Source organism: Hyla sarda, chromosome 3 (genome assembly GCF_029499605.1).
Source record: "Hyla sarda isolate aHylSar1 chromosome 3, aHylSar1.hap1, whole genome shotgun sequence".
Classification (NCBI taxonomy): Eukaryota; Metazoa; Chordata; class Amphibia; order Anura; family Hylidae; genus Hyla; species Hyla sarda.
In genome coordinates this window covers 333,266,443-333,289,048 of record NC_079191.1, presented here as the reverse complement: position 1 = coordinate 333,289,048, position 22,606 = coordinate 333,266,443, and the positions used below count along the sequence as shown (strand labels likewise).

At 43.7% G+C, this 22,606-nt stretch overlaps 1 protein-coding gene across 3 annotated transcripts in view; it reads right to left on the bottom strand.

Moving 5' to 3' along the window:
- Positions 1-18,335: 18,335 nt before the first annotated feature.
- Positions 18,336-22,606, bottom strand: part of STRN (striatin) — a 123,092-nt gene continuing 118,821 nt past the window's right edge. For all 3 annotated transcript variants that reach the window (XM_056567321.1, XM_056567323.1, XM_056567322.1), the window contains one exon: positions 18,336-21,435. In XM_056567321.1, the coding sequence (XP_056423296.1) occupies positions 21,266-21,435 (170 nt within the window). In that variant the 3' untranslated portion in view covers positions 18,336-21,265. The remainder of the gene's footprint in view (positions 21,436-22,606) is intronic.

Genomic DNA, 22,606 nt, shown 5'->3' with positions numbered 1-22,606 from the left:
ATTTAGTCCTCAAATGCGCATGGCGCTCTCTCATTTTGGAGCCCTGTCGTATTTCAAGGAAACAGTTTAGGGCCACATATGGGGTATTTCCGTACTTGGGAGAAATTGCACTACAAATTTTGGGGGGCTTTTCTCCTTTTACCCCTTATGAAAAGGAAAAGTTGGGGGCTACACCAGCCTGTTAGTGTAATTTTTTTTTGTTTTTTTACACTAACATGCTGGTGTTGCCCCATACTTGCCCCATAAGTGTTAAAAGGAAAAAAGAGACCCCCAAAATTTGTAACGCAATTTCTCCTGAGTACGCAAATACCCCAGATGTGGGCGTAAAATGCTCTGCGGGCGCACAGCAAGGCTCAGGAGTGAGAGCGGACTATGTACATTTGAAGCCAAAATTGGTGATTTGCACAGGGGTGGCTGATTTTACAGCGGTTCTGCCATAAACGCTAAAAAAGAAATACCCACATGTGACCCCATTTTGGAAACTACACCCCTCACGGAACGTAACAAAGGGTATAGTGCGCCTGAACACCCCACAGGTGTTTAATGAAAATTCTTCAAATTTGGATGGAAAAATAAAAAAAATAAGATTCACTAAAATGCTGGTGTTACCCAAAATTTTTCATTTTCAAAAGGAAAAATAGGAAAAAAGCCCCCAAAATTTGTAACCCCATTTCTTCTGAGTATATAAATACCCCATATGTGGAAGTTAAGTGCTCTGCTGGCGCACTACAATGCTCAGAAGAGAAGGAGCACCATTGGGATTTTGAAGAGAAAATTTGTCCGGAATTGAAGACCACGTGTGTTTACAAAGCCCCCATAGAGCCAGAACAATGGACCCCCCCACATGTGACCCCATTTTGGAAACTACACCCCTCATTTAATGTAATAAGGGGTACAGTGAGCATTTATGCCCCACAGGTGTCTGACAGATTTTTGGAACAGTGGTCCGTGAAAATGAAAAATTTAATTTTTCATTTACACAGCCCACTGTTCCAAAGATCTGTCAAACGCCAGTGGGGTGTAAATACTCACTGCACCCCTTATTACATTACATGAGGGGTGTAGTTTCCAAAATGGGGGTCACATGTGGGGGGGGGGGGTTCCACTGTTCTGGCACCACAGGGGGCTTTGTAGACGCACATGGCCCCCGACTTCTATTCCAAATGAATTCTGTCTCCATGGCTCAATGGCGCTCCTCCTCTTCTGAGCATTGTAGTGCGCCAGCAGAGCACTTGACATCCACACATTGGGTATTTTCATACTCAGAAGAGATGGGGTTACAAATTTTGTGGGTCATTTTCTCGTATTACCCCTTGTGAAAATGTAAAATTTGGGGGGAAACCAGCATTTTAGTGAATTTTTTTTTTTCATTTACACATCAGACTTTATCTAAAAGTCGTCAAACACCTGTGAGGTGTTAAGGCTCACTGTACCCCTTGTTGCATTCCTTGAGGGGTGTAGTTTCCAAATTTTGGGGGGCATTTTGTCCTATTATCCCTTGTAAAAATTTAAAATTTGGGGGAAAACTAGCATTTTAATGAAAAAAAAAATCATTTACTCATCCAACTTTAACAAAAACACAGGTGTTAAGGCTCACTGGACCCCTTGTTACGTGCCTTGAGGGGTGTAGTTTCCAAAATAGTATGCCATGTGTTTTTTTTTTTTTTTTTTTTGCTGTTCTGGCACCATAATGGCTTCCTAAATGCGACATGCCCCACAAAAACCATTTCAGAAAAACTCACTCTCCAAAATCCCACTGTCGCTCCTTCCCTTCTGAGCCCTCTAGTGAACCTGCCGAACACTTGACATACCCATATGAGGTATTTCCTTACTCGAGAGAAATTGGGTTACACATTTTAGGAAGATTTCTCTCCTTTTACCCCTTGTAAAAATTCAAAAACTGGGTCTACAAGAACATACCAGTGTAAAAAATGAAGATTTTGAATTTTCTCCATCAAGTTGCTGCTATTCCTGTTAAACACCCAAAGGGTTACCCAACCTTTTGAATGTCATTTTGAATACTTTGAGGGGTGCAGTTTTTATAATGGGGTCATTTGTGGGGTATTTCTAATAAGAAGGCCCTTCAAATCCACTTCAAAACAGAACTGGTCCCTGAAAAATGTTGATTTTGAAAATTGTGAGAAATTGGAAAATTGCTGCTATACTTTGAAGCCCTCTGATGTCTTCCAAAAGTAAAAACATGTCAACTTCATGATGCAATCATAAAGTAGACATGTTGTTTATGTGAATCAATATATAATTTATTTGGAATATTCATTTTCCTTATAAGCAGAGAGCTTCAAAGTAAAAAAAATTCAACATTTACAATTTCTTCATCAAATTTGGGAATTTTTCACCAAGAAACGATGCAAGTATCGACAAAATTTTTACCACTAACATAAAGTAGAATATGTCACTAAAAAACAATCTCGGAATCAGAATGAAAGGTAAAAGCATCCCAGAGTTATTAATGCTTAAAGTGAAAGTGGTCAGATGTTTAAAAAATGGCCGGGTCCTAAAGTGAAAATTGGCTGGGTCCTAAAGTGAAAATTGGCTGGGCCCTTAAGGGGTAATAAAAAATAAAAATGTGCACATCTCTCCAATGTAAACACAGTTTTATACATTCTGAATGCCAGAATTGCGTTTTCCATGAACATAAAGTTCCCAGCTATTCATTTGTTCCTATTATACAGAATGCATATTACCCCAAATATACAATAATTACCCCTAGTGCCACTAATTTTAGTCTGCTTTACCATGGTCATATGTGCTCTGTGTCTATACTAAAGGCACATCTAAAGCTAAGGGAAGGGACACATATGAAACAAATGTAAACATGTATAATATATAGGTGTGATTCGTCACTACATGTAACATAAGTAAAATTGGGATTTTATTCTTAGCGTTACAGTAACCTTATACTTAAACAATGTACATATATATAACCCCTTAAGGATGCAGGGTTTTTCAGTTTTTGCATTTTCATTTTTTCCTCATCACCTTCTAAAAATCGTAACGCTTTAAATTTTGCACCTAAAATTCCATATTATGGCTTATTTTTTGCGCCACCATTTCTACTTGCAGAGTCATTGTGCTACAAAATTGAAGAAAAAAAATTGCCAGTTTGTAACTTTTGGGGGCTTTACTACGCAGTACATTTTTCGGTAAGAATGACACATTCTGTAGGTCCATATGGTTAAAATGATACCCTAATTATATAGGTTTGATTTTGTATTACTTACTGAAAAAAATCATACATCATACATACATGCAGGAAAATTTATATGTTTAAAATAGTCATTTTCTGACCCCTAAAACTTTTTTTATTTTTCCGCGTACGGGCCAGTAGGGCTCATTTTTTGCGCCGTGATCTGAAGTTTTTATCAGTATCATTTTTATTTTGATTGGACTTTTTGATCACTTTTTATAAATTTTTTCTGTGCTTTAATAAGTGATAAAAAATACGCTATTTTGGAATTTTTTTGCATGTATGGAGCGCGCATACATGTGAAGCACAGGGGAGGGCCGGTGTGAGGTGGATTTTTGCTTCCCCGTCAATTCTTGTGTCCGCTCCTTCCCCAGCTCTCCTAAGATTTCCGAAGCTAGAGCTGGGGGAGGGCAGAGCAAGAGGAGGTACACGCCCCCTCCCTTATCTCCCCGAGCTATGATTTCTATGTGACGAGGAGGGGGGTCCCTGTTGTGTGTATGTATGCTGGGAGTTTTAGTCCCTGTTAGATGTGTGTGTGTATGCTGGGAGTTGTAGTCCCTGTTATGTGTGTGTGTGCATATGCTGGGAGTTTTAGTCCCTTTTAGGTGTGTGTGTGTATGTTGGGAGTTGTAGTCCCTGTTAGGTGTGTGTATGCTGGGAGTTGTAGTCCCTGTTAGGTGTGTGTATGCTGTGAGTTGTAGTCCCTGTTAGGTAGGTGTGTGTATGCTGTGAGTTGTAGTCCCTGTTAGGTAGGTGTGTGTATGGATGCTGGAAGTTGTAGTCCATGTTATGTGTGTATGCTGGGAGTTGTAGTCCATGTTGTGTGTGTGTATGCCGGGAGTTGTAGTACCTGTTAGGTGTGTGTATGCTGGGAGTTGTAGTCCCTGTTAGGGGTGTGTGTGTATGCTGTGAGTTGTAGTCCCTGTTAGGTGTGTGTATGCTGTGAGTTGTAGTCCCTGTTAGGTGTGTGTATGCTGTGAGTTGTAGTCCCTGTTAGGTGTGCGTATGCTGTGAGTTGTAGTCCCTGTTAGGTAGGTGTGTGTATGGATGCTGGGAGTTGTAGTCCCTGTTAGGTGTGTGTATGCCGGGAGTTGTAGTCCCTGTTAGGTAGGTGTGTGTATGGCGGGAGTTGTAGTCCATGTTATATGTGTGTATGCCAGGAGTTATAGTACCTGTTAGGGGTGTGTGTGTGTGTATGCCGGGAGTTGTAGTACCTGTTAGGGGTGTGTGTGTGTGTGTATGCCGTGAGTTGTAGTCCCTGTTAGGTGTGTGTGTGTGCATGCTGGGAGTTGTAGTCCCTGTTAGGTGTGTGTGTGTATGCTGGGAGTTGTAGTCCCTGTTAGGTGTGTGTGTATGCTGGGAGTTGTAGTCTCTGTTAGGTGTGTGTGTGTGTCTGTATGCTGGGAGTTGTAGTCCCTGTTAGGTGTGTGTATGCTAGTGTTTCCCAACCAGGGCATGCTGGGAGTTGTAGATTTGCAACAACTGGGAGGCACCCTAGTTGGGAAACACTGGTGTATACCCTGTATCGGTGTGGTGAACTACAACTCCCAGGAGACTACCGAGGCATCTCTGCTTCCCTGTATGAACCCCGTGCATCTCTGCTTCCCTGTATGGACCCCGTGCATTTCTGCTTCCCTGTATGGACCCCGTGCATCTCTGCTTCCCTGTATGGACCCCGTGCATCTCTGCTTCCCTGTATGGACCCCGTGTATTTCTGCTTCCCTGTATGGACCCCGTGCATTTCTGCTTCCCTGTATGGACCCCGTGCATCTATGCTTCCCTGTATGGACCCCGTGCATCTCTGCTTCCCTGTATGGACCCCGTGCATCTCTGCTTCCCTGTATGAACCCCGTGCATTTCTACGTCCCGGTATGAACGCTGACATATAAATGCACAGGGTTCATACAGTGATATTCATGTCCTGTACAAACCCCATACATTTCTATGTCCTTTTTATGGGGCTAATGAACACCCCATGAAAAAGCGGAAACCAGCCCGTGCAGTTTGTGCTCCCCCTTGCAGCCTGAGTAAACCTGCGTTATACACAGCACACTAATATATATATATATATATATATATACACAGCGTTATACACAGCACACTTATATAACTCAGAACTGGTTGGGATACACTGGCATACACACACACAAAAGGGACTACAACTCCCAGCATGTGTCATTTAGGAGTCTTCAGTCTGTGGTATATCACCAGCAGCTGCCTCTGTAGTCTCCTGGGAGTTGTAGTTCACCACACCTCTACAGGTCATACACCAGTGTTTCCCAACCAGGGTGTCTCCAGGTGTTGCAAAACTACAATTCCCAGCATGCCCTGGTTGGGAAACACTAGCATACACACACCTAACAGGGACCACAACTCCCAGCATACACACACCTAACAGGGACTACAACTCCCAGCATACACACACACACACACCTAACAGGGACTAGAACTCCCAGCATACACACACACACCTAACAGGGACTAGAACTCCCAGCATACACACACACACACACACACCTAACAGGGACTACAACTCCCAGCACACACACACTTAACAGGGACTAAAACTCCCAGCATATATAGACACACACCTAACAGGGAATACAACACCCAGCATACACACACCTAACAGGGACTACAACTCCCAGCATACACACACACAACAGGGACTACAACTCCCAGCATACACACACACACACACCTAACAGGGACTACAACTCCCAACATACACACCTAAAAGGGACTAAAACTCCCAGCAAACACACACGCATAACAGGTTACTACAACTCCCAGCATACATACACACAACAGGGACCCCCCCCCTCCTCCTCCTCACATAGAAATCATCCCCAGGCAGAGATTTATTCCCAGTCCCTGCAGTGTATAAATCCCCAGCCTGTGTACAGTAAACAGTCAAAGCTCAGGCAGGGGAGATGAGGAACATTGCTCTGCCTTCTAGACCTGCTCTAGCCGAGCTCCTCTCTCCCCCTGCTCTGACTGTCCATGGAGATCTGCGGCCTCAGCTCGGGGAGCTCAGAGAGGAGGCGTGTACTTCTCCCCGTGGAGATCTGCATCCTCCGGAGCTCGGGGAGATAAGGGAGGGGGCAGAGCCACGGGTTTGATTTTTCACCTCACAACGGCAGAGTCGGGAGCACGTCCTGCAGGGATGCGTGCGCAGCGCTCGCTTCCTCTGTCCGATTGACAGGCGGGGAGCTGCGTGAGTATGCGATTTTGGACTCAGCTGCCAGGGCGGCGTGAGTCCGAAATCACTAAAAAAGGGACTCCTAGGGAGACCTCTAGTGGACAAAAGTATAAACACAAAAAACACATAAAAGTATACATTTTTTTAAATAGAACCCAATTAGAAAATTAATCTATACATATTAAACTATCAAATAAAAAACAATTTTTTTGATGAGAGGTACTCTTTAACCTATTTTGGAAATTTCTCCTGGAGTCCACCGAACAGTCGGAAAGATGAGGGCCTAGGGTCCACACCTTTTCTCTATCCATCTACACTGCGCTGTTGATTGACAGCCACCACGCCCCCTCAGGTTGACTTGCATTGAAGGGGCGTGACATCACAAGGGGCGTGGCTGTGACGTCACGACCCCCGATGCTCACTCCAAGCATTTGGAACTAAATGTTCTGAATGCTAGGGCAGCGGAGTACCATTTTAATACAACATCATCTTTAAAATGCAGCATTCCAAAATGTAAAATTTTGCTTTGGCATAAATACCAATGATGGTCATGAAAAATATAGTAAAAACAGAGTATAGAGACAGTAAATAATTTCAGTTTTGTTGCAAAAAGTATATTTTTTATACTTACCGTAAAATCTCTCTCGGAGGATCCATTGGGGGACACAGAGCCATGGGTGTATGCTCTTGCCACTAGGAGGTGCTGACATTAGGCATACAAAGAAAAGTCGGCCCCTCCTGGCAGGATATACCCCGTCTACTAACCCTGAGCTAATCAGTTTAGTCCCAAAGAAGTATGAGGAGACCGACAGAAAGAAACCAACAGGAGTCAGAGGGAACCAGACAAAAAAGGAAACCAAACCATCCCTCGGACAAAAAAAAAAAACAACTGAACCTCGGCACAAGCAAGGGTGGGTCCTGTGTCCCCCAATGGATCCTCCGAGAAAGAGATTTTATGGTAAGCATGAAAAAAATCTACTTTTCTCGGTCAGTACCATTGGGGGGAGACACAGAACCGTGGGACGTACCAAAACAGTCCCTGGGGTGGGAAAAAATACCCAACACAGAATCAGGCAGAGAACTGGGCCACTGCCGCCTGCAACATCTTGCGGCCCAAACCAGCGTCAGCTGACGGGAAAGAGTGCACTTGATAGAACTTAGTGAAAGTGTGCAAAGACGACCAGGTGGCTGCCATAGTCTTGCAAGGCCGGAGCCCTATTGCGGAGAGCCCAAGAAGCCCAAACAGAACGCGTGGAATGCGCAGTCACCCGAAAAGGTGGGACCTTTCCTTTGCAATGGTACAATTCCAAAATGGTAGAGCGGATCCACCGCGAAATGGTTGCCTTAAAAGTCGGAAGACCCTTGCGACTACCTGGAATCACGAAGGAGTAGTCACCCTGCCAAAAAGAGGAGGTGACCGAAAGATATATCCGTACAGCCCGAACAACAGCCTGGCTGTGTAGGGAACGTACCTTAGCATTGGAAGGATCCGGACAAAAAGGAGGAAGAACAATCTCTTCGTTCACGTGAAAGGGGGAAACCACCTTGGGCAAAAAGGAGGGAGGTGGCCGAAAAACCACCTTGTCCTGATGAAGGACCAAAAGAGGAGCGACAGGAAAGAGATGCCAACTCAGAGACCCTTCTAATGGAAGTGATAGCGATGAGAAAGACAACCTTCCACGAAAGGATGTGAGGAGAGGCGTCCCGAAGAGGTTCGAAAAGAGCCTCCCTCAAAGCACCAAGTTGAGGTCCCAGGGAGGAGTGGGAGACCTGAAGGGCGGCATCTTATGGGCCACGCCCTGCAGAAAGGTGCGGACATGAGAATTAGAAACCAACTGCCGTTGGAACAGAATAGAAAGAGCCGACACTTGACCCTTAAGAGAGCTGAGGGTCAAACGCTGATCCAAACCAGATTGCAGAAAAGCAAGAAGACGCAGAAAGGAAAACACGACCGGGGAAACGGACTGTTCCTCACACCACCGGAAATAGGCCTTCCAAGTGCGGTGGTAAATCCTGGCGGAGAAAGGCTTTAGTGATTGAAGCACCCCGTATGAACACCCCTGAGCTCTCAAAACCACAGTTTCAACCGCCACGCTGTCACATGCGGCGACAGTAAACTGGGGTGGCAGTGAGGACCCTGCGAGACCAGATCGGGGCGAAGTGGAAGACGCAGAAGTACATCGGTGACCAGCCAAATCACGTCGGTGTACCACGTGTGCCTGGGCCAATCTGGAGCCACCAGAATGGCGGAAACGTCCTCCGCCTTGAGTTTCTGCAGAACCTTGGGCAGAAGAGGGAGAGGCGGAAAGAGGTAAGGGAGATGGAAGGACGACCATGAAATGACCAGAGCATCCACCGCCAGAGGGTCCCGTGACTTCGCAACAAAGTGGGGAACCCGCCTGTTCTGGCGAGATGCGAAGAGATCCACGTCCGGGGTCCCCCAGAAATCGGATATCTGTGCAAACACCTCTGGAGAGACCACTCCCCCGGATCTACCAAAGAACAATTGAGAAAGTCCGCTTCCCAACTCTCCACACCCGGGATGTGGATCGCAGAGAGAGCGGCAACTCTAGCCTCGGCCAAGATCAGAATCCTGGAGACCTCCTCTATCACAGAGTGACTGCGCGTGCCGCCCTGGCGATTGATATATGCCACAGCCATGGTGTTTTGCGACTGAACACGGACTGGACGATCCCAAAGGAGGATCTCCCAGTGGAGGAGGCAAAGAAAGATGGCCCGGAGCGCCAGAAGATTGATGGGAAGGAAAGATTCCAGAGGAGACCAGCAACCCTGGACCGTCTGATCCTGGAACACACCTCTGGTCCATGGAAGCCACTACGGAGCGGAGGGACTCCATTCGAAAGTGACGGAGCCGCAAATGCCGGGTGAGAAGCTTGAGGTGCAGAATGGGACGGACAGAGCCCTCTTTCTTGGGAACAATGAAAAGGTTTGAGTAGAAACCTGAATAACGCTCCCCTGGTGGAACTGGCACTATCACTCCCTGAGAGAGGAGAATACTTAAAGCGACCTGAAAGGCAGCTGCCAAAGAAGGGGGCCGAGGAGGGCGGGATTGGAAGAAAACAACCCTTGGGGATGGAAGCGAATTCTATTCGATAACCCTCCGAAGTGACATCCCCTACACAGGAATCCTGAGCCAGCCAAAACATCCCGGAAAAGAGACAGATGACCTCCCACCCGAGCAGAAGACTCGGGTGGGGGAGCCCCTTCAGGAAGACGGAGGCTTACGGGTACCAGACTTGGCCGTTAAACTGCCAGAGTGGTTGTCCGATTTCCAGGAAAGACGTGCCTTAAACGAAGGGGCTTTCCGAGATTGGGAGGGCGCCTGTTTGGGAGGGCGCCTGTTTGGGAGGGCCACCCGAAGCAAAGGCCGCAAGGGCACAAAGGAAGTCACCTTCCGACGGGCATCGGAGCGACGAGGCTTGTTTTGCGGCAGCACAGAACTCCTATCCCCCCTTGCTTCCGAAATATTTTTTTTTTACCCGTTTCCCATAGAGTCGGGAACCGGAGAAGGGTAACTATTAGGGATTTCCTTGAAGCAGCATCAGCATCCCACGCCTTCAGCGACATGGAGTGGCGAATGGCAACCAAATTACCTGAGACAAAAGCCATGCAACGAGTGGACTCCAAGACTGCCGAAAACAGAGAAAGTCACCGGCCTGAGAGCTGGCGAGCAACATCTGCCAAGTCCTCCCGGGGAGCACCAGACAGGATGCCCTGGCAAAGTTGGGAAGCCCAAACTAAAACAGCCTTGGCCACCCAAGCGGAAGCAAAGGTGGGAAGCAAGGACAAACCTGCTGCTTCAATAGCAAATTTCACCAAGTTTTCAATCTTCTTGTCTGCAGGATCTTTAAGTGATGCTGCATATGCAAGAGGTAGAGTAGCAGATTTGGACAGGCAGGAGACTGGAGGATCAACCGTAGGTGGCGCCGTCCACTTGGAAATCAGGTCTGGAGGAATGGGAAAGCTTGAATCTTCTTGGTTCCCTTAAATCATTTGTCTGGGTGCTTCCAAGCCACGTCCAACAAGGTGTCAAATTCCGCATGAGAACTGAAAGCCTTGGAAGAATGCCGAGAGCGGAGAAAAGAAACTTCAGGGTCCAAAGTTCTTGGGTCCTCCAGATGAAAAGTGTCCCTGATGGCTGACACTAATCCGTCCACCATTTCAGACACTGCAGAGTGGTTTTCATGATCCGAGGTGAATTCCGACCCGTCATCGGCTACTTCCCCTGGAGAGTGGGAACCTGCGGAGGTAGCCTTAGACTGAGGCGTGAGGCCTGGAACAAGAGGACGGAGACCTGGGATAATGATCCGGAGAAAGTCCCCTGGAGGGGGGCACTGCTGGCGAGCTGGGGAAGAGGAGCGAGACCTCCGGGAAGAGTGTCTATCCCGGGTGCGCAACTCTGGAGTAGAGCCGGAGGTAATTATTGTCGAGCACTTGCGAGCGCAATGGAATAGAGGGTCAGGGGATACAGAACGAGACTCCCTGGGAGAAGCACGCAGGGAAGACCACTCCAAGGCAGAAACCACTAATTTGGAGACCCTAGCTAGTTCGGAAATCAATTGGGTAAGGGAAGAAACCCACTCTGGGGAGGGATGGACCCCACGCCTTCCAGAGGAACATCTTGAGATACCAAAACAGACGGCATGGCGAGCTTGGAGGAGCAGGTGGATTCAATGGAACCATCTGGAATTTTGGTCTTGCAGCCCACACAGTAGTCGTTTCTGGGGTCTGATATAAGTCAGCAAAAATAAAATGGCGCAATTTTACCCAGTTCTGTGTCCCTCTGCAGGAGCTGAGGCTGGAGCAGAAAGCAGGCTGTAGTGCTGGAGCTGAGGAGACCAGGAGCAGCTGTGACGATATGGCCCATGGAGCAGAGAAGAGAGGAGGGGCTAACAGTCCGTGCTGGAGGCTGCCACTGCCCCAGGACGGCCTCATTGGTGTAAAATGACCCCCAAGAATCCATTGGTCGGCCACAGAGATGGGCGGGAGCTCTGCCAAAGTAAGCAGTGCCGGGGAGGGAACCGCCCCACAATCCCCAGAGCAATGGCACTGAGAGAAAACTGAATAAAGGAAAAGAAGAGAAGTCTCCCCCCCCCCCACAAGGGACCCCAGAGATAAGGGGCCCCCTAGAACTTAGAAAAGGAGCAGTGGTGGGAAAGTGGAGAAAGGGAAGGGATATACTTACCTTGTACACTGCCATACTTACCTAAAAAGTCTTCAGCCAGCTATAGTCACCTGCATCACGTCAGGCCGAGACAGTGGGACAAGGAGGGAAGATAGGGGGACCTGGACCAAAGGTGCAAACCCAGGCGCTGGCAGTTGGTGGGAAAGGGTTAACGGTGCATACTCTAACCGCAGAAGGAGAAACAGGTAGCGCCATGCTTCTGAACCCCCAACCAGAAAACAAGGAAATAAAAAGGAAAAAAAAAAACCCTAGCTAGAAAATAATCAAAAAGACCAGGTCTGGAGAGCGCTCCAGACCTGCGTCTGCCTCCTACTGACACTAAGCTAAAACTGATTAGTTCAGGGTCTGTAGGCAGGGTATTTCCTGCCAGGAGGGGCCGACTTTTCTTTGCATGCCTAGTGTCAGCGCCTCCAAGTGGAAAGAGCATATACCCACGGTTCTGTGTCCCCCAATGGTACCGACCGAGAAAGCCCTTTTTGCTTAAGTTACAAAAGAAAGTGCAGCCATTATGGTTGGCTTAATCAAGGACACAATGGACGACCACATAACTCCTATTTGGAATACAGACATAAATCACACTCTGTATGCAAATAATAGGAATTGTTGGGACAGCCCCAGTCCTTTTAAGGGAATATAGAAGTAATGGAGGCAAGTCCTCCTTCTAATAGAAAGATCTGAGAGCAACTATTGAGCCATACGGATATTACATATGGACCGCATTTAACTGCCACAAACTGCTGCATTTCCCCTGCAGCAGAAGCAAATTATTCCTTCACCAGTGTGAAAATGACCACTAAATTTTGGTAGGAATTCACAGTTCTAAAATGACTTCATTCAAATGGGAATTTGTTTCTAGCATGTAATTTATCGGAAACAAAGACGTTTTTATTTTCTTTACTAGATATAAGCAAACTTTTCAAAAGTTTGGGTCTGCGGGTTCGCCAAAATTTCTGACCAAACTAGTTCTACCCGAACCTGTACTTCAATAGCCCATAACATCTTTTATAACACTAAGAGCCCTAAATCCCTGTATAACAGTTTGGTCACCTAGGAATGTATTTATGTACTTCTGAGCTATTTATAAAAAAAAGATATCAATAAATGTGAATCCATTTCTACTGACAGATTATTCTCAGCAGACATCAGAGTTCATTGCAGCAAAAGCAGCTGAAGTAGTTTTGGGACAGTATCCAGCGTGGGGGCAAGCCTGGGTGTGAACTTGTAAACTGGGCCTGATGAATGCTGTGATTAAAGGGGTACTCCGGCCTTAAGACATCTTACCCCCTATCCAAAGGATAAGATGCCTGTTTCATATTTTCTCTATTAAATATAACCACAAGAGGAAATGGATAGACTCACTCCTCTAAGTGAATTTGATGGTTAAGCCCTTGGAGAGAAATTGGCATACAAATATTTAGTGATTAAACTCAACCAATGAGGCATAAGATATTTTAAAATATAACTTTTACTAGGTGCATGTAAGAATTCAACAAGGTCAGTGAAATATACAATAAATTAAACAAAAAATAAACAAATGTGAACCTCAGCAATTCTCTGAAAGCAATGATTGCTTGTACAATGAGATTTCGATACTAGCCTATTGGCTAACCATAGGGAGGGAAAAAGGATAGGTGAGTACCCTATGAATTAAATATCCCTACCTATTCTATATACTCATGCCCTAGCTACTGTAAGTGTGGATGGGGAGGGGTATATTGTAACCACTGTCAGATATGCATCAAAGTGGTAATTCCATGTACAAATTTCTCATACTTCATATTTCTACACGTTTCTCCCATATTGTGCAGATAGGTTCATCAGGGTTGAAAGAGAAATTATGAACACACAATAGATATTTTTTAGATGTACTGAAGGTAAAGTAATAATCAGTAAAAAGATGGTTATTGTCTGTCACTGTCACAGTGTCAAGGTCAGTCATCAGTAATCATAGATTAGTATGTATAGTGGTGGGGGGGTCTGTTAGTCACAAACGGTATGATGATATAGAGCTGTTGTGGTACTACCAAATGGCATAAGTTTTCAACAATATTGTGATGAATTGGTGTTGTAGACGAATATACCATGATAGTGGTAACCTAAAGTGAAAAAAAAGGAAGAAACACCCGTTTACCTATATTTGAACTCCTTAAGGACACATGACGTACTGGTCTATAACGATCTATAACGCGGGGTCCGTGGCTAATAGTGCACGGCATTGATCGCGGTGCCGCGCACTATTAACCCTTTAGACGTGGCGTTCAAAGTTGAACGCCGCGTCTAAAGTGAAAGTATGCCGGTTAGCTTAGTGGGCTGTTCGGGATAGACTTGGCGAAATCGCGGCATCCCGAACAGCTTACAGAACAGCAGGAGGGTCCCTACCTGCCTCCTCGCTGTCCGATCGCCGAATGACTGCTCAGTGCCCGAGATCCAGGCATGAGCAGTCAAGCGGCAGAATCATCGATCACTGGTTTCCTATGAGAAACCAGTGATCAATGTAAAAGATCAGTGTGTGCAGTGTTATAGGTCCATATGGGAGCTAACACTGCAAAAAAAAAAAGTGAAAAAAAAAAAGTTAAATGGGCACTGTCATGAAAACAAAAAATTGATATGTTGTAGTACTTCAGTACTACAACATATCTCTAATATACTTTAATAAAAAAAAAGTGATTTTAAAACAGTTTAAAATCACTTTTAAATTCGGCCACTAGGGGTCGCCCTCCTAGTGGCCGAATGCATTCAGCAGTGACGTCACCACTGAATTTCGACTCGTTGAAGCCTGGCAACGAGTCAAAATTCAATCACTCCTGTGCTCGCTCCCGCCTGTCAATCAGACAGGCGGGAGCGAGCGCTTTGAAGGAAGAAGACGCGCGCAGGCTCGGGGACAAGGTAAAGTATTATGTTCACTGTATTATGTATACTGTTCACCTATACAGTATGCCTCCAGTTCCCCCACTACAACTCCCAGCATGCCCTGGGAGTTTTAGTGGGGAAGCCTGGAGGGACACTGTATAGGTGAACTGAGGGGGAGTGGGTTGAGCGGAGCGCCGGGGGGGGGGGGGGGGGGGGGTTGCGGGCTGCGCGCTGTGGAGGGGGTACTCTGGGTGAACTAAGAGGGAGGGGGAGTGAGTTGAGTGGCGCGACGGGCCGGGGGCGGGGGGGTTTGCGGGCTGCACGGCGGGCTGCGCGGCGGGTGATGTGCTCCGGTGTTCACCTATACAGGGTGCCTCCAGTTGTTTCCCCACTACAACTCCCAGCATGCCCTGACAGCCAATAGATGTCAGGGCAAGCTGGGAGTTGCAGTGGGGAAAAAGCTGGAGGCACCCTGTATAGGTGAACTACGGGCGGAAGTGCCGTCCCCAGCAGGTATCAGTGACGTGGTGCCTGCTGGGGAAGTCTGCCTGGTAGTGAGCACACTACCAGGCAGACAAAAAAGCATTTTTAATATGTAAAAAAAAAAAAATTAAAGGCAGGGAGGGGGTTAGGGATAGATGGGTAATAGGGAGGGACAGAAAAGAAAAAAAGTGATGGTGGGAGCTACCCTTTAAGATCATTTAACCCCTTTTCCCATAAAAAAAAAGTGTAAATTAAAATAAACATATATGGTATCGCTGCGTGCGGAATGTCTGAATTATAAAAATATATCGTTAATTAAACCGCACGGTCAATGGCGTATGCACAAAACATTTCCAAAGTCCAAAATAGTGCATTTTTGGTCACTTTTTATATCATGAAAAAATGAATAAGCCAATAAGTCCTATCAATGCAAAAATGGTGCAAAAAAATGAGCCCTCACACTGCCCCATATGTGCAAAAATAGGGGTCAGAAGATGACTATTTTAAACGTATTAATTTTCCTGCATGTAGTTATGATTTTTTCCAGAAGTACGACAAAATATCCTAGTATCCTATGGACCTACAGAATAAAGATAAGGTGTCATTTTTACCGAAAAATGTACTACGTAGAAACGGAAGCCCCCAAAAGTTACAAAACAGTATTTTTTTTTCAATTTTGTCTCACAATGATTTTTTTTTCCGTTTAGCCGTAGATTTTTGGGCAAAATAACTGACGTCATTACAAAGTAGAATTGGTAGCGCAAAAAATAAGCCATCATATGGATTTTTAGGTGCAAAATTGAAAGAGTTATGATTTTTTTTAAAGGCAAGGAGCAAAAAACGAAAATGCAAAAACGGAAAAACCCTCGGTCCTTAAGGGGTTAATGATAAATGGTAGGTATATAAGCAGGCATTATAACATGATAAATTCATACCTTGTCAGTTGCAAACCATATAATTGATGATTAGTCTGGAGTCACTAGAGAGGTGACAGCCCCACCAGTAGGTGTCTAGATAAAAATAGTATATACGTAGCTTAGAGGTGTTATTTCAATGCCCAGCATGCCATGTTTTAATTAGAACAATGTATTGATTGATAGACAAAAAGCTGTACCTTTATAGTCCAGGAATTGTAGATGCACTGGAACCAAGAATAACAGGAAAATTCTCCTTAAATAAACTGGATGACTGTACAGCTATATAAAATGAAAAAATGTAGTTTAGAGCTAAATTTAATCCCCTTGTTCACAAAATGTGTAGTTTAGAACATAATTTAATGTGAAGCACAGTCCCTTTTATTGTCCGGATGATATGCCAATAGAGAACACATGATGGAAAAAAAAAATCATCCCTTTTATTATAGCTTTTTTCCCCCCCATCATGTTATCTATCCAGCATATCATCCGGACAATAAAAGGGACTGCACTTCACATCAAATTATGCTGGCACAGATCCATCTCTGGTAAGAATAACAACTACAAGGGGCATTCAATTAGGGAGTCCATCACCCCTCTAAACTACACATTTTGTGAACAAGGGGATTAAATTTAGCTCTAAGCTACATTTTTTCCTTTTATATAGCTGTACAGTCATCCAGTTTATTTAAGGAGAATTTTTTATTTTTGGTTCCACTGCATCTACAATTCCTGGACCATAAAGGTACAGCTTTTTGTCTATCAATCAATACATTGTTATAATTAAAACATGGCATGCTGGGCATTGAAATAACACCTCTAAGCTACGTATATACTATTTTTATCTAGACACCTACTGGTGGGGCTGTCACCTCTCTAGAGACTCCAGACTAATCATCAATTATATGGTTTCCAAATGACAAGGTATGAATTTATTATGTTATAATGCCTGCTTATATACCTACCATTTATCATTAAAATATAGGCAAACAGGTGTTTCTTTTTATTTTATTTTAGGTTACCACTACCCTGGTATATTCATCTACAACACCATCACAACTGTTGAAAACTTATGCCATGTGGTTGTACCACAACAGCTGTATATCATCATACTGTTTGTGACTAACAGACCCCGCCCCCCCCCACCACTATATATACTAATCTATGATTACTGACCTTGACACTGTGACGGTGACCGATAATCATCTGTTTACTAATTATTACCTTCAGCACATGTCAAAAATATTATCTATTTGTTCATAATTTCTCCTTAAACCCTGATTAACCCATCTGCACAATATGGGAGAAAAGTGTAGAAATATGATGAGAAATTTGTACATGGAATTACCACTTTGATGCATATCTGACAGTGGCTACAATATACCCCTCCCCCGTCAACATTTACAGTAGCTAGGGCATGGGTATATAGAATAGGTAGGGATATTTAATTCATAGGGTACTCACCTGTATCCCTTTTCCCTCCCTGTGGTTAGCCAATAGGCTAGTATCGAAATCTCGTTGTACAAGCAATCATTGCTTTCAGAGAGGTTCACATTTGTTTATTTTGTCTAATTTATTGTATATTTCACTGTCCTTGTTGAATTCGTATATGAACCTAGTTAAAGTTATATTTTAAAATATCTATGCCTCATTGGTTGAGTTTAATCACTAAATATTTCCTCTATTGATTGAAATTTCCAAATCTTCCTATGAAAATATTGCCAGGAGGAATTTACCATTCCCTGTACAATTGTGCAGATACAGTAACGCATGATGGCATAGGCAACCGTCGGCACTGCAGATGTTTTGGACTACATCTTCCATGATGCTCTTACAGCCAAAATGCTGACAAAGCATAATGGGAGATGTAGTCCAAAACATCGGCAGTGCCGAAGGTTGTCTATGCCTGGTCTAGTGTCTCAAAACCTCATGCTGGGCTTACTATAGGATACTGAGTTTTGACTATATGCAAGGGTCATTTCAAGAATTGCATCCATATCTCTCTTGTACTTCTCTCCTAATGGGGCTCCTGACAATTAATAAAAGTTTAAGGTCTTTGATTAGGCCAGGCCGGTGAGCAAGAGCCTCCACAATATAGAGCCTTGTGGAGATCTCTTACTTTCCACCCCGGTCCCGGCCTTATCAAAATCTTGACTTCCATCCTAGTGGTCATCCATCTGTTTCTTAGTTTTGTGCTGCCTTGATTTATTCGTATATGACATCTTGTGCCTACATTCACATTCTTTCTGGCTCAAATTAATTTTTCGCCCCTCAAACCTGCAGGTTACTACTAAAACTACCCACAGTTAGAAAAGGAAATTCCAATAAGATGATGACTGCTTGGCATAATGGATTAGATGTAGAGTACACAACATATGACCAGAAAAACAATACAATTTCATCTACATATATTCATAATTGTTAAAACCACAACACTGTTTAATCATCGATATATTAATAACAATCCATTCATCCAAGTATAGTCTTCCCTTTATTAATATTGAAAATAAAACAATACCATGGCAAGTTGACTTTACCCAGCACTCATCCATATTTATTTAATTCACATAACCAATACGCATAGATTCAAAGGAGGCTTGGAACAAAATGTGATTTAATGTGATTTCTCCAATTCCACGCGGTCAATTGCAAATCTAACCAATGTTTTGAAAAGTTTCTACAGTCCAAATATATTGTCTATATATATGTACACATTCACAAAATAATAGTGGAACATGCAAAGTCTTAGATATTGCATGTTTTAAAATGGAAACAAATTCAAAAATGTGCATTTTACTCTAAAATGGATGCCCTCACATGAATACACTTTTCTCAAATTTCCAATCCCTTGTAAAAATTGTGAACGCTGGAACATACGTTTAAGACTTGAACATGAGTTTCTCGACAACTTCTGTGTTAAGTCTTGTTTTGCGTAAATGATCAGCAGGTTACTTTGCCATAAGGCTCTCTCTGTTAAAGGCACAGTCTATCTGCTTTGATTACTCCTATAATTTACTACAACAGATGGCAAGGTGGTATTTTTTTTTATCTTGCTTGAGTTTAAATAGCCGGTTTTTACTTACATTCAGGTTTTAATCAACTAAATATTACAGTCAGTAAAACAAGCATGCCAACTTAAGATGTATGTACATCAATTGAAACAGCTGTAAATTGTATATAGTATGTAACAGCAAAATACTCAATGTCATACCCATACCATTATCTTTGTGTACACTTAGAAGAACTCAATACAAAAAGATTAAAATGCACCCCTTGAGTCATCCCATACTCAACACATTTAATATATGTTTACAATATATATATATATTTATATATAATATACATAGCTTTTAAGAATTTCCAAATAAATCTTTGTAATTACTTAGTCTAAAAAGAAAGTAAAAAGAAAAAAAATAAACGAAAAAATAAAAAAAAAGGCAAATACACAAATAATCCACAATTTCAATGTCTAAGTAAAAAGCCACATAGTTCATTTCTTTTCTTTAAACAAACCGAAGATATTAAAATCATTGTGTTAAATCAGTGGCATTTCTGTTTATTTTTCTTTCCTTAGATTTGCAGCCATTTAAATGGATTTTGTACGAATACCACTTTAACAAAGTTTTCCCAAGTCACTTTGAGAAAGACTTCGCAACAACCAAAGATCAGTGTATAAAGTCTAGGTGCATTATTTTAACAGGGCATTGGACACGTTGAATTTAGTCTCTCAATGATTACATCAACCTCTAAAATTAGGATCAGCAGGAATGCAGTGCAGAGGAAGGGGGGGGGGGTACATATTTTCTTAAGTGGGTTTAATGCAGCACTATTAAATCTTCTAGGTAACCAAATAAGTGCATACAGATTTTTTTTCTAAGCCATGTCTGCCATTTTCTAAGTTTAAAACTAAAATGATTTCATGGTTAATATTTTAATAAATATATATTTTTTGAAGGTTCTTCTATATTAGTGACCCTTAAAGGGGTATTCCGGCTTTTTACATCTTATCCCCTATCCAAAGGATAGGGGATAAGATGTAAAAAGCCGGAATACCCCTTTAAAAAGAAACCTCACCACCTTTGGCCATTGAATGCTACTGCAGCTCTGCACTATTAATGTGAATAGGGCTGCAATACCAAACAAACTACAGGGAAGTGTGGTTCTGTTTCAAAGAAAAAAAACAAAAAACATTTATTTACCTACCTATTTAGCTAACATTAGGCAACCTTGAAGCATTGCAGTATAACGGTTATTTCCAGATTTCACCATTATAGTTGAGAGCCAGCAATATTTTTTAATGGTGTGTATAGATATTTTGCATCCCTAATAATAGGTACACAATGCAACAGCACCAAGCGTCCAATTCTTACATAGGGTAATTTATTTGTATGTGCCTAGTGACAAATATAATTAAACTATAGACGTATTTACAAGAAAAAGATGCAGAATTGTTCAGGATCACACAAGGGTATTATGTATTCATAATTAGAAAAAAAAAATCCTAAAAAAAAAAAAAAGAAGAATATAGAATTGCTGCCCTAGAGAACCTCACTGTCAAGGTAAAAGGCCTCTTGAAACAGTACATGTAGCTGTAATATTGGCGTGAAGACTTCCATTGGCGTAATGTGAAACAACTGCCGGTGACATTAAAATGGACCTTTAAATGTATTCAACACATTTACCCCTTTTAGAAATTTATATTGGTATTTTACCTAAAGTACATTCCAAGAACACAACACAACGGATACTAAACAAAGCTGTTAAAATAGAAAGTGTGTTCTTCGGTCTTGTTTTTACACTGCCTTCACTTGTTACTAGCAGTCCCATGGACTGGGAGAAATGCTTGCTTTCTCAGACAACAGCTCCAGTATGAGAAAAATGCACAATGAGAACTGGTAAAAGGTCCATGGTTTCCACCAAAAAACGCTTGCAGGAGCTGTAAGTGAGAAAAGGGAGTGGCAAGTACTTGCCCGCTGTGTTTTTCCTATATTGTAGTTATTTGCCGTCCCACTGGCTGTGTTTGTTACATTGTCACAATCTCCACAACCACAAAATACACCGTAGGTTGGAAACTAGTTTGATCCAGGCCTGCCTGGTCAAATGTGCACTCTTAAAAATAAAATGCTGCTACTGTAGCTCAGAGGTCATTTGAAAGACAGAATCCTGGCTCCAAGCACCAGTCAAGTTTACAGCACCCTGAACAAACCATTAGTTTAGAAAACAGCACCCTGCAAAACTAAGCCCACAACATTTCATTTTTTTGTTTTTTTTTGCATCTTATCCTGATTATTCAACACAAGAAGAAAGAAAGGATGGTTAAATCAAATCTTCGTTCATAAGTAGCATGTCTTTGCTTTCATGTGGCTGCTTCGGGAAATTAAAAACTACAGGGACGCATGGTGTCATACAAAAACTTTGGCAAGGGCATCTGCGCCTGCACTGGCTATGTAGCATTTAGATGGGTGGAATGCCACATCGTGAATGGATTCATCAAATTTCTTGCGGTGGGCGGTGAATTCCTGTATGCAGGTCTTGCTTTCCAAGTTCCATAAACGTATTGAACAGTCATGACCTGATTAAAAAAAAATATATATATAGGTTAACGTTCTTATACCAGCAAGAATGCACGTTTCCAGTAGACTTGCTTTTTTGATGAGAAGATATGATAAGCCTTTCAAACTAGGATACATTTGCATGGATGGATGTAGGGGATAACAACCAGTAATGCTCCTATTTTACCACTAGAGGACGCAGGGTGTACAGGTACACTCGGGGCGCCTGGGACTTGAACATCCTGCTTCCTGCCACAGCTATGAAGTGAGTGCAGGAGCTGAGTTCTCAGCAGACAGGGACCCGTTGGTAATGGTGGACATCAGCTGTCGCGGTGATGTCCGCCATTAACCCCTTAGATGCCATGATCAATATTGTTCAGGGCATCTGCAGCAATTCCAATGGCTGATGTGATCACCCGCGGCACAGCTCCGGGGATCAGATAAGCCGAGATGGCGACCGGAGGTCTCCTTACCTGCCTCCTGCCGTCATCATCGGGTTTTCTTTTCTGGTCTGCTTTCGAGCTAGATCACAGATAACACTGATCAGTGCTATGCAAAGCACTGATCAGTATTAGCAATCAAACCCTGTGGGGACTAAAAAAAAGGGAGTACAAAATAAGTCAAGATACAGTAACCCCCCGACCTACGATGGCCCCGACATATGATAAAATCGACATACGATGGCCTCTCAGAGGCCATCGCATGTCGATGTCAGCATCGACATACGATGCTTTTATATGTTGGGGCCATCGCATTAACTGCTATCCGACAGCGCAAAATGCTTAAGCTGCTGTCGGATAGCAGTTTAAGCATCCCTGGCAGGTTCGCTTACCTATTCCCGCTGCTCCGAGTCCACTTCGCGATCCTCCAGTGTCTTGCGCATCTTCTCCAGGGTCCGGGCCTCGCTTTCCGGTGTCGTTATTACGTCACTACGCACGCTGCGCCGGCGCAGCAGCGTAATAACGTCACCAGAAAGCGAGGCCCGGACCCTGCAGAAGATGCGGAAGAAGCCGGAGGATCGTGAAGACGACACCGGAGCAGCGGGACAGCATCGGGAGCCCCTGGGACAGCATCGGGAGCGGTGAGGACCTGGTCCGGAGCGACGGGGACAGGTGAGTACAGCTTCCTATACTTTACATTGCACGGATCCCTCAACATACGATGGATTCGACAAACGATGGGTCGTTTGGA